Below are 13,510 nucleotides of genomic sequence, written 5' to 3' on the forward strand. Positions count from 1 at the left end.
AGTAGACAAATGAAGGAACACCTGCAGGCAACCCTTCCCAGCCTTGGATCGGTCGCGGTGGGCCAGTCACATGGCACCGCGATCACCCTATCTGCCCTCAGTCGATTTTTTCCTGGTGGCGTGGATCTCTCAACAACCTTATGTGTGAAACACCTGTTACGTCGGCGGGGAACCCACTGGGCAAGATAGCAGCGGCAGCTGGATGTCTTCGAGTTACAGCAGTTAGCTTTGAGAGAGGGCGTGGTTCAAAGTAGCATCAAAGTCACGCGTGTCTCGATTCATCTTGACAAAACTTTGAGCATCTATTGTAATGGGTATCCATTTGTAGAATTTGACTAAATAACTGCAATGCCACTCAGTAGCCCGAGATGGCCATTGCGATCACTAGTTGCTATGTGATTACTAATCCTTGCCGTATGTGCGATGCATCATGTCGTTTGTAAACTGTATTTTTAATCACCCTGTATACTGGGAAAAAATTCCTATGACCACTATTGCAGTCATTGGTCTCTTTTTCCTTGCAGACAATGCAAGACTGTGGGCGCCAATTGGTGGAGGTGTTGGAGGAGCCAGCGAAGAAGGGCCAGATCCTGGAGATGCGAGAGGTAGCCGCCAGGTTCACCACCGACATCATCGACTCCGTCGGTTTCGGGCTCGAGAGTACTTCTCAACGAAACCCGGATGCAGAGTTCCGCCGCTTGGGACGAAAGTTATTCGAATTTTCGATTAAAAAGAGGATTGCTCGGCTTATGTACAGGTTCTTTCCATTTGTGGCTAAGGCGATAAGGTGAGTTGTTTAAAAGTGCATTTACTCTTTAAAGCGTATTACATTGTAATGATACGGAGCAAAATCCTGTCAGCCCCATGAGGCTTCACGCTAAAACAGTTTAACACTGAAACTTCCTGACAGATTAAAACTGTGTGCTGGACCGAGACTCGAACTTGCGGCGTTTGCCTTTCGCTGGCAAGTACCCTACCGACTTCTTTTTCTCATTTTGTTCGTTATTGTTCGTTGCACTTAGTCGGGGCCAGATGGCCAAATAGTAGTATTCAGACATTTTTACTTAGCACTATTATTATTTTGTTTTAATATCGTTATTCTTGTAGAATTTTTCCCTTAGATAGCATACTGCTTAGTTATTACTAACACATTGAAATAATGTTAAAATGTTATGTGCCTAATTCTTACCAATACATGTGCAACATTCGGTCTGTTATTTATCTATAACAGACCAGAAGAAAGTAACAGATGATTCAAATAAATAAATTCCGTATACCGCCCCAAGTGTCACAACCCCATGGTGATAGCGCTGCGATACTAACACTAGTCAGTACAAAAATGGTTAGGTATTTATACGCTCATGGGCCGCACTTAAACTTTGCTATGGATTGTGGCACACATACTAAACACATCCGTGTTTGCTGGTTTGGAACGGCTTCCACCTTCTTCTGCTCTTCCACTTAAATGTTTGTGTCCTATCTTCAGCAAAGGCAGGTGTGCATACACTAACACCGCACAGAGCCGACTGCCTTTATACCGACTTCCACCCTCTACCACCTGAAACGTTGTTATATACTGCACTACTGGCCTCAAATTTGATACCATAAGACAGCATTTGTATGTATACTGGATTTCACACTTTTCCATATACTTTGTGTGCAACTATTCCAAACGACAACGTTAATTTTCCTGCAAATATCCATGCCTTTATACTGATTTCGTCTGCTGTGTACTCTACCATACCTGTTATCTGCACTAAACAGAAACATCACTAATGCACATTAGTGGTCGTTCTACCTATGACAGAGAACTGCAGCTATAATCATTTACATACCCGTGTAGTTGTATGAAGTTACATTCCCATTTTAAAAAAAGCTCTTCTCCATCAGAGAAAATTGGCAACTATATGTGTATTACATCAAATATCATGTACATTGGATTAACGAATGCTGAATACAACAAAAGCGATCGATGGAAACTTTTATCGAATGGGCGACAACGAGTAAAGTTAGAGAAAGTGCCTTACTTTCGTTGGGATTTAACCTTACTACTTACTTCATGACTTTGAATGTGTATACGTACTTTCCCAACTTTCAGGTTACAAAGAGGCGATAATGAAGTCTTCAGATACTTTCAGGAAGTGGTGCATAAGACTGTGGAGTACCGCCAACAGCACAGCATTGTCCGCAATGACTTCCTGCACCTGATGATGCAGCTCAAGAACAATGGATTCATTGACGAACAAAGCAAAACGGGAGCCCAAGAAATTGATAACTGGAGTAAGTATGAGGACACAGCTCGATGGGTGTGAGGACAAACAAGTTAACCACTTCTACATGAGGCTCCTGAAAAGTGATTTTATTCGCACACAGCTGAAGGTTTGAATCGCGTAAATAAAATATCCACGGACTTATTTTTAAGTTCTTATAGCAGAAATGGTTTTCCAACGATAGAACCAATGTGTGGATACACATCACAAAAGGAGAGATCGGGATAGTGCCTAATTACAAGACTAGGGATGAACGTTTTGAATGCTTCACATCGTATATGTATTTAAGAGTAACACTAACAAACAGACTACAAGCAATCGTATTATTGTAATTTTTCATATTTATGGTACGTTAAGTTCAGAACGTAAATATCAATAGATCGAAGCAATTAGAGACAAAGTCAAATATTCTCGAGAAAATCGACATTGAAATTTTCCGAGTAAGTTTAATACTCTAGAGTAATGTTGGTATTCCGGCAGGCAGTGTGGCTTTCTTGTAGAATGTTTGCCTGCCTTGCGAGGGGGGGGGGGGGGAGGGGCAGGGCTTCATTCTAATACCTTGCTGGCCAAGGTAGGATATGACAATTACGAAGACAAGCAGAAGAAGCTCTCTTCGTGTGCGAGAGGGCAGTATCTTGCTGAAATGCAGGCCCCAGATGGCTTGCCATGATGGCCAACAAAAAGGGGTGTAGAGTATCGTTGACGTCCTCCTGTGCTGTAAGGGTGCCGCGGATCACAACCAAAGGGGTCCAGCGACACTAAAGAGTCAAAGGAAATTGGCACACTTGCGATATATCCTGTAGGGACCCGTGAGCACGCAGGAGTGCCGCGACACGACGTGGCATGGATTCGAGTAACGACTGAAGTAGTGCTGGAGGGAACTGTCACCATGAATCCAGCATGACTGTCCATAAATCCGTAAAAGTACGAGAGGGTGGAGATCTCTTCTGAACAGCACGTTGCAAGGTATCCCGGATATGCTCAATAATGTTCATGTCTGGGGAGTCTGGAAGTGTTTAAACACATAAGAGTATTCCCGGAGACACTCTGTGGTAATTCTGGTAGTTTGGGGTGTCGCATTGTCCTGCTGGAATTGACCAAGCGCATCGAAATGCACACTGGACTTGAATGGATGCAGGTGATCAGACTGTACGCTTACGTACGTATCACCTGTAAGAGTCGTATCTAGACGTATCAGAAGACCCGTATCGCTCCAACTGCACACGCCCCACACCATTACAGAGCCTTCTCCGTCTACAACAGTCCCCTACTGACGTGCAAGGTCCATGGATTCATGTGGTTGTCTCCATGCCCATACAGGTCCATCCGTAGAATTTGAAACGAGACTCGTCCGACCAGGCAACATGTTTCCAGTCATCAAGAGTCCAATGTCGGTGTTGACGGGTCCAGGCTAGCAATACAACTACGTGTCGTGCAGTCATCAAGACTACACGGGTAGACCTTCAGTTGCGAAAGCCCATGTTTCATTGAATGGTTCGCACGCTGACACTTGTTGATGGCCCAGCATTGAAATCTGCAGCAATTTGCGAAGAGTTGCATTTCTGTTACGGTTAACGATTCCCTACAGTCATCGTTGGTCCTGTTCTTGTAGGATCTTTTTCCAGCCGCAGCGATGACGGAGATTTCATGTTTTATCGGATTCCTGATATTCACGGTACGCTCGTGGAATGGTCGTACGGGAAAATCCCCACTTCATCGCTGCCTCGGAGATGTTGTGTCCCTTTGCTCTTGCGCCGACAATAACACCACGTTCATACTCACTTAATTCTTGATAACCTACCATTGTAGCAGCTGTAACCGATCTAACAACTGCGCCAGACACTTGTCGTCTTGTATGGCTGTTGCCGACCGCAGCGCCGTATTCAGCCTGTTTACATATATCTGCATTCGAATACGTATGCCTATACCAGTTTCTATGGCTCTTCAGTGTATGTAAAGACATGGCTATCCAGACCACCACTCGGAGTTGTCGGGCCGTATGGCGGGCGACAGTCAGGTTGGTATCCCACCACTAACACGTCTTCTCTGGTCATCGAGGGTCAGAACGAAGCGAAACTCGTCACTGAAGACAATTCTACTCCAGACAACGAGATTCCAGGCTCAAGACGTGGCTGGAGACTCATTGGAGAGCTGTGGGATACCAGACTGAGTCTCGGCCGCCATACGGCCCGATAACCAAGTGTGATGGGCTGGGGTGCTGTTTCATTTCATGTCAGGATCCATTACAGCACAGTCGTGCGTCTACGATATTCTACGACCCGTTTTGTTGGCAAACCATCCTGGGCTTAAATTTCAGCAAAATATTGCCTCTCCACACAAGACAAGAGTTTCTACTGCTTGTCTTCGTGCTTGCCAAACCCTTGCCAGAAAGGTCACCTAATCTCTCCCTCATTGAGAACGTTTGGAGCAATGTGGGTAGGCCACTACACCATCTGGAGATTTTGACGATGTAACCCGACAGTTGTACAGAATCCGGTGCGATATCCCTCAGGAGAACATCCAACAACTGTGTCATGAGCCGGCCGGTGTGGCCGAGCGGTTCTAGGCACTTCAGTCGGGAACCGCGCGACCGCTACGGTCGCAGGTTCGAATCCTGCCTCGGGCATGGATGTGTGTGATGTCCTTAGGTTAGTTAGGTTTAAGTAGTTCTAAATGCTAGGGCATTGATGACCTCAAATGTTAAGTCCCATAGTGCTTAGAGTCGTTTGAACCATTTGAACTCTGTCATGAATTCTAAGCTGAATGACTTCTTGCATCAGGACCAGTGGCGGACCAATGCGATCTTGTTCAAATTGTGAAGCTGTCTCTCTCGAATAAATCATGCACTTTTTTCTGAAACTGTAATCCTATTTTGTCTCTCATGTACTTCGCGTCTACTAATTTCCATCCCATTCGGATCATTCCTTCGTGGTGTGTCGTTATTTTTGTCTTACAAGGAGACGGCACGACCGTGGGGTCCGGGATTTGTCCGAAATTTTGTGTGGTGAAAGAGGACCCCTAACACCTCACGTCGTTAAAATATTAGGACGCACTACTCGTAAAATCCCGAGAAAAATGGATCCAAAGTTTCTTAGGTGCCGTATGAGTATAAATTGTTAGTCCATTGCTGAGCCGCCGTCTGGCCTACATGGTTAGCGGTCGGACTCTTCCGCCAGAGGTCTCGGGTTCGATTCCTCCTCCGGCACTTCTTTTTTCCTTCCGATGCTTGCAAAATTGCAGCGCATTGTTACAGGAGAATCGTCAAATTAATTCCCGGGAAGACTGTATAAAAATTCATTCTATTATTCACGATCAGTTATCGTCACCGATATTCCGAGACATGGTTCAATATTCCTGGTTTGCCTCAAAATTATCAGAAACTCAAATCATTTTCGTAAATGTTAATGGGGCATATTTTTGTACAGATTTATTGCAAACGCCCTGTGATTGTAGAAAATCAGCTTTTATATATTGTGCAAGATGTCGCAAAAATTATTGCTTTGTTTGTTTTTACGATAATTACCACTGCGGTTCTTGTTTATAATTATTATATGTATAAAAATTGAATGTTTCCCAATCGAATTTGTTATTCTGATTACAAACCCAATGATTTTCCGTATACAGGGTGAGTCACCTAACATTACCGCTGGATACATTTCGTAAACCACATCAATTACTGACGAATCGATTCCACAGACCGAACGTGAGGAGAGGGGCTAGTGTAATTGGTTAATACAAACCATAAAAAAAAATGCACGGAAGTATGTTTTTTAACACAAACCCACGTTTTTTTAAATGGAACCCCCTTAGTTTTGTTAGCACATCTGGACATATAAACAAATACGTAATCAGTGCCGTTTGTTGCATTGTAAAATGTTAATTACATCCGGAGATATTGTAACCTAAAGTTGACGCTTGAGTACCACTCCTCCGCTGTTCGATCGTGTGTATCGGAGAGCACCGAATTACGTAGGGATCCAAAGGGAACGGTGATGGACCTTAGGTACAGAAGAGACTGGAACAGCACATTACGTCCACATGCTAACACCTTTTTATTGGTCTTTTTCACTGACGCACATGTACATTACAATGAGGGGTGAGGTACACGTACACACGTGGTTTCCGTTTTCAATTACGGAGTGGAATAAAGTGTGTCCCGACATGTCAGGCCAATAGATGTTCAATGTGGTGGCCATCATTTGCTGCACACAATTGCAATCTCTGGCGTAATGAATGTCTTACACGCCGCAGTACATCTGGTGTAATGTCGCCGGAGGCTGCCACAATACGTTGTTTCATATCCTCTGGGGTTGTAGGCACATCACGGTACACGTTCTCCTTTAACGTACCCCACAGAAAGAATTCCAGAGGTGTAAGATCAGGAGAAAGGGCTGGCCAATTTATGCGTCCTCCACGTCCTATGAAACGCCTGTCGAACATCCTGTCAAGGGTCAGCCTAGTGTTAATTGCGGAATGTGCAGGTGCACCATGATGCTGATACCACATACGTCGACGCGTTTGCAGTGGGACATTGGCAGATCATTCTGTAGAAACGCGATGTATGTTGCAGCTGTTTGGGCCCCTGCAATGAAGTGAGGACCAATGAGGAGGTCGCCAATGATTCCGCACCATACATTTACAGTCCACGTCGCTGTCGCTCTACCTGTCTGAGCCAGCGAGGATTGTCCACAGACCAGTAATGCATGTTCCGTAGATTCACTGCCCCGTGGTTTGTGAAACCCGCTTCATCGGTAAACAGGTAGAACTGCAACGCATTCTCTGTTAATGCCCATTGACAGTATTGCACTCGATGATTAAAGTCATCACCATGTAATTGCTGATGTAGCGACACATGAAACGGGTGAAAGCGGTGACGATGCAGTATGCGCATGACACTACTTTGACTCAGTCCACCGGCTCTCGTAATGTCCCGTGTACTCATGTGTGGGTTCATGGCAACAGCAGCTAACACACCAACTGCACCCGCTTCTCCTGTGACGGGCCTGTTACGGACCCGTTTGCGTGCTACGACCATACCTGTTGCATACAGTTGGCGGTAGATGTTTTGCAATGTGCGCCACGTTGGAAGCTCTCTGTCCGGGTACCGTTCTGCATACACCCTGCAGGTTTCAGCTGCATTTCGTCGACACTCGCCATAGATGACTATCATCTCCGCCTTTTCAGAGTTCGAATACACCATCGTCACAGTTCCTACAACACTACACTATCACAGACGTCTGGTAACACGGTGTACTACAGTTGGTCTGCGTGCGGAGACGAATGCAGAATAACAATAGCAGCAAGCGCTACGTGCGGACACTGCGACAGCTAGACCAAACCACAACAGTGCACTACAGCCACACTCGTAAACACGGTCGTCATCGTAAACATGTCCCTGCAGATGCTGCTCGCCGACCGTGGCCCGTGTTTGTTACAACACGCAACTGAACGTCGGAGGTTTCAAGCGTCAACTTTAGGTTACAATATCTCCGGATGTAATTAACATTTTACAGTGCAACAAACGGCACTGATTACGTATTTGTTTATATGTTCAGATGTGCTAACAAAACTAAGGGGGTTCCATTAAAAAAAACGTAGGTTTGTGTTAAAAAACATACTTCCGTGCATTTTTGTATGGTTTGTATTAAACAATTACACTAGCCCCTCTCCTCACGTTCGGTCTGTGGAATCGGTTCGTCAGTATTTGATGTGGTTTACGAAATATATCCAGCGGTAACGTTAGGTGACTCACCCTGTATACTTTACAATGTAAAATGGAAAACCCACCGCCCTGAATTGTGTTGTTGGACAAAAAGAAAATAATTTTTATTGAATAATGTTACTAATTTGTTAAAGATAATGTAGGTTTGGGAAACTTTCTGAATAATTGGTGGAATAACAAAAGAAAATGAAACAGAAGAAAAAAAGTGCCAGAGGAGGAATAGAACCCGAGACCTCTGTGGTAAGAGTCCAAGCCCTAAACATCTTTTTTTTATAAAAACATTTATTAAAAAAACAACGTTACACATTCCAAATACATACTGAATTATACATACATGAAGTTATTTAAACAAAACGGTTTGATCATTTCAATTACCAGAAAGAATTAAGCTAAATATCAAGAATTTTTTTTTAATTCATTCAAAGAAGTAAAATCTGCACTTTGAATTACATGAGCTCCAATCTTTACAGAAGCATAATTAGTTCTGTATGATGAATATCAGCAAGTTGGTGGGATAATTTTAAATATAAAAGAATTTAATAGTCATATTAGACAATTTCTGAAATACTTGAGAATGGCGGAAAGGAGATATATAATAAAGTTGACTAGCCTTCCAACTACATTTTCTGGATATTAATTGAATTTTAATTATCTGAAGTGATCAGATCTATATAATCAGTCTTTCACTGCAAAACTGACTTCCACATCACAATGCAAAAATGAACAGGGCAATGTGCCAGCCATTGAATATTGCATTTATCAGATAGAATCTTATGGTTTTAACCAATCGATAAGGACATTTCTATAAAACTGTCTATTTCCAAATTTCTGGTATAAGCCAATAGTGCACCTTTAAAGTTTTGTGTTTTGACACTATTAGACACACAATCTCAATGTCACATAAGTTCTGTACATTAGCTTATAAATTTCAAAAACTACTCTCTGAAGTAGAAAAAGCACACATCATAAATATACTGTAACATCTTAAATAGTATCCTTAAGGTAACTACAATACATCACTGTCAACACAGTCGTCTTTTTTATATTAACCAATGCCCATTCTTTCAAATACAATTTTTAACATATTACCAAACTTTTTCTTGTGGTTCGAATACCTTCTAATTTTGTGGAACTCACACAGCATGTGTACCTTGAACTCTACGATGCTATCCGATCCTAATTTGTTAAGGACGTAGTTAACAAAATTTCCCAGCAACCAGTACACAGCGTTATTTTTTGCTTCTGGGAAATAGCGTGCTTCAGGCCTGTGTATCAATGACAGCGATATGTACTCAGGGGATGTTCTTGTAATCAGAGCTATTTGCTCGCGGATCCACTTCCAACTATTCATGTAACCACTGCAAGTATATCTATGAATTACTGTGTCAACTAGATGGCATTGTTGACATAAATTTGTTTCACAGAGTCCGATTGTGTGCAGTCTTTCATTGATGCTAGCTATTTTGTTAACTGTCTTGTACCATGACGTTTTTATATTAGACGTGAGCACATTAGAACTAATGTTTTTCCAAATCTCAGTCCACTCAATGTTTGGAAACTGTCGTTCTATTTTGTTCCTTCCTTCGCTTTTCTTTCGTTACCGCATTATGACTCTCGATGTTAAGTGGCGGGGCTGCCTGAGTTCGACATTGACATAACTAAACTCAACATAGAAAATCCTTACGTGCCGTAAGCGACTGTTGATATTCTGCACGTCAATCGGGGGAAGCAGGCTTGGAGGTTTAATGATCTCGAAAAGTTGGCTGGTTATACTTTCTCGTGTGTCTCTTATTAAATTAACTTGCCTTTTGATAAAAAGAGCAGAGGCTTTATCCGTTATATCAACTAATCCTAGTCCACCATTTTTAGGATCTAAAGTGGCTACTTTAGCAGGTACTCTGAACATTTCATTTCTCCACAAAAAGTTGGTGATTTTGGACATTATTCTCCTCGCTATCATTCTCGGTATTGGAAACAGCTGGGCAGTATAATAAGTCTTAGCAAGGATGCATGAGTTGATATACTGTGTTCTTTGAACTTGGTTCATATATAGAGTTAAATTCTCTACAATGGCTCCTTGCACTTCATCTGCTGCAACTTTCCAATTTAAAGCCGTCATTTTCATAGGGCATGCTGTCAGGGTGATCCCAAGTGTTTTATGTTGTCGGACTAATTTTGCCCACTCGACGTTGATATTATCAAAACCTCTGAGATTTAACATATTACTTTTTTTTCGTTTGCATTGGTTCCAGATGCTCTACAGTACGAATCAATCACTGTTGCTAGCGTGGTTACCTCGTCATTATTCCTTATAATGATCACTATATCGTCAGCATAGGCTCTTATAACTGTTTTATTTCCTGATAATGTTAAGCCTTTTAATCTAGCATGGACATGTCGGAGGAAAGGTTCCAGCGAAATGGCGAAGAGTGACATGGACAGAGTACTTCCTTGAGGAACACCTCGTTGTATTTGCATCGGCCTGGATTGTTGACAATTCACCGCTATTTTAGCATTTATTCCAGTTGCTATGTTCTTAATCAACTGTATGACCCTATCGTTGAAACCTATTTTCTTCAATGTCTGTAGAAGATATTCATGATTTACTACATCGAACGCTTTATAAAAATCTAAAAACAATAAAGCACACTTTATGTTTGTTACAGAAGTTATTGCAATGATATCCCTGAATTACGCTAGATTTTGGAAAATGGTTCTGCCTTGCGCACAGTTCTGATGTTGACTTACAATTTTATCTGTAAGGCATGAAATTCTCTTGTTTATTATTCTAGCTATTAATTTATAATCAGAATTCAGCAGTGAAATTGGACGAAAATTATTTAAATCTTTGTTTCCATTATTTTTTGACACCAGAACAAATTTACTCTTCTCAAACTCAGTCGGAATCATTTTACGCTGAATAGTCTAATTTACAATGTCCGTGATTTTCGCACCTACTATTGGCCAGTAACGGATGTAAAACTCCGCTGGCAGACCATCCGGTCCTGGGGATTTTTTTGGTGGTGAGGCGCACACGTCTTCTTCACTGACAACCTCGAGAAAATTTTCGTTGTCATCTTCTGTCAGCTGTGGGGCTAGGATGTCAAGGAATTGTTCCAAGGAAGCATCACTACTTTGATGTTCAGAATATAGCTCGCAATAATAGCGATAAATCTCGTCCATGATATCCTGCTCGGTTCTGAGAATCGTACCGTGTTTTGTTCGAATTTCATCAATAAAAGTCCTTCTCCCGTTTTTTGTATGTTTCACTAAATGGTATAGGGAAGTAGTTTCATCTTCTGACACCGAATTTGCCTTCGATTTTATTTTCAATCCTTCCATTTGACTTCTCTTGATATTAAGTAACTTGGCTTTGACTTTTTTGATGTCTGCTATCCGAAGTGAGGAACCTGCTGAGACTTGATCATACAGATTTCTCAAAACGGAATAGTAATACTCTATAGTGCATTTCATTTCCCTTGCGCTCTGGGCACTGTATTGAATAAGAACTTTCCTCATCTTTGGCTTTGCCATTTTAACTCACCAGTCAATAGCAGTGGCATATCTACTACGGGCTCGCAGGCATATTGCCCATGTTTCTTTAATCAGATCTTCTAAATCATGATTTACTAACAAGGAAGTGTTCAAATTCCACTGATTCTTGAATCGGCGAAACGGCTATCTTGTTAGATTTATGCAAGCTAAGACACTTGAATGGTCTGCAAAGTACGTAGGAATGGTTTCTACTTTTGTCTCGGAAGTTTCAAGATTTTTAGAAATATATCACTATCAATCCTGCTACGTGATGTTGCCGTGACATAAGTGAACTCAACAGTGGAGGGGTATTTGATTTCCCATATACCCTTTGATTCTAAACCAGTAACTAGTTGTTTTAGTTCACTTGAGAAATTAAAATTAGGTAATTGATCTTTTAGATTTAAAACACAATTAAAATCACCTCCAAGTAATAACTGTCTTGGCAATTTCCTTAACAAGTATATCAGGTCATCTTTGAAGAAACGTGCCCTGTCAGCTCGATGAGAACTTCCTGAAGGGGCGTAAAAGTTGATGATAGTCACATCATAGATATTTAGTCCTATTCCCCTTCCGGATTCAAGTCGTTCCACCTCGCTTACTGTAATCCCGTCCCTCACCAAAATAGCTGTTCCAACACTTGTTTCGGGAGACACATTTATGTAACTGACAAAACCGGGAATTACCAAATCCGAAATTAGAACTTCTTGTAACAGGGCAATATCAGTCGCCGATTCGTACAAAAATTCCTTAAGGGCCGATAATTTCAAACCGATCGTGATTTTATTTATGTTTATAGTGGTGACAGAATAAGATTGCGTCATTGTGCTGTCACTATGTAGTTGTTTCGATGAACTAATTTAGTTTCCTGTGGTTCAGGGTTCAGTTAAGCTGTAACAGTTTTCTCGGAAGGCTGAACATGGAATAACACTTCAATCAGTTTATTAGTTACTGTCCCGTTTTTTTCTACTTCTGATGTTTTCTCTTGTACCGCAAGCAGACTGATTTCCTGGTAAACTGTCTGATTTTTCCTCCAGTGATACGTGTACGACCGTTTCGGACTGAACATTCTTTGGGCTTGGGTCGCCCCTACCGGATTTTCCCTTCCCTTGGTTACGAGCTACATTCTCATTTGGCTGCGTCGATATTTTACTTCGCGGCTTATCTGGAGCAGCAGCAGACGCTTTAGCAATTTCGGTTGCCGGCGCCTGCCCTGAGGTGTTGACCGTGATTTCAGTTTGGCCACCACTTCCTCGTTCATTATTAATTTCACTCACTTCCTGATCGAAGGAAACAAATGGAGACTGCAGTTTTGCAACCTCTCCCTGAATTTGTTTATTAACAGATAGATTCTGATCTTTGCAATCGGCTACTGCACCTGTTGTTTCTTGCAAATTAATGCTGCTTACACCCCCTTCATTTTCTGGTACAGTATGTGCATTAGCTTTCTGTTCATTAGTTTCCATTCACATTTTGCCTTCAGGTTCCTCTGCCTCCTCATCGCACTGTTTTTGCTTGCGAAGTGAGGGAGTGGGACAAGACAGCTCGTCCTCTGAACATCTATCAGTTATCTCCAGAGGTCGTTTTTTCGGTTGCGTTTCAGTTTCACGAGTAGTGGCAACAGGGTTTCCTTTTGTTGTTAACGGGGGAAATTGACTGTTATCGTGAAGGGAGACATCAGCTTGGCCCGCTGCGTTAACATCCTCAACCAGTTGTTCCGGGCTATTCTTTGGTAACAGATCATTTAAGGTAAGCTTCTGACGCGGTACCAAATTACTTTTAAGAACAACAGTTCGCCGCGGACATTCCTGTCTGAAGTGGCCGGTTTCGTTACATATATGACATGTAGCTTCCTGACCTGTATAAACAATTTGTGCCTTATACCCACAACCAGTTACGTGAGACGGAATATTCGTCTTAACGTCCATCTCTACACAGGGGACCCCGTTAAAACACTGCAGTTTAAAGCGAGGCGACCATCTTT

General features: G+C 42.2%; 1 protein-coding gene across 2 annotated transcripts in view; it reads left to right on the forward strand.

The window, feature by feature from the left end:
* The window catches only part of LOC126484350 (cytochrome P450 6k1-like), a 39,642-nt gene that overhangs the window by 11,679 nt on the left and 14,453 nt on the right, over positions 1 to 13,510 (forward strand). For both annotated transcript variants that reach the window (XM_050107811.1, XM_050107812.1), the window contains exons 4-5: positions 525 to 787; positions 2,099 to 2,280. In XM_050107811.1, the coding sequence (XP_049963768.1) occupies positions 525 to 787; positions 2,099 to 2,280 (445 nt within the window). The remainder of the gene's footprint in view (positions 1 to 524; positions 788 to 2,098; positions 2,281 to 13,510) is intronic.

This window comes from Schistocerca serialis, chromosome 6, assembly GCF_023864345.2.
Source record: "Schistocerca serialis cubense isolate TAMUIC-IGC-003099 chromosome 6, iqSchSeri2.2, whole genome shotgun sequence".
NCBI lineage: Eukaryota > Metazoa > Arthropoda > Insecta > Orthoptera > Acrididae > Schistocerca > Schistocerca serialis.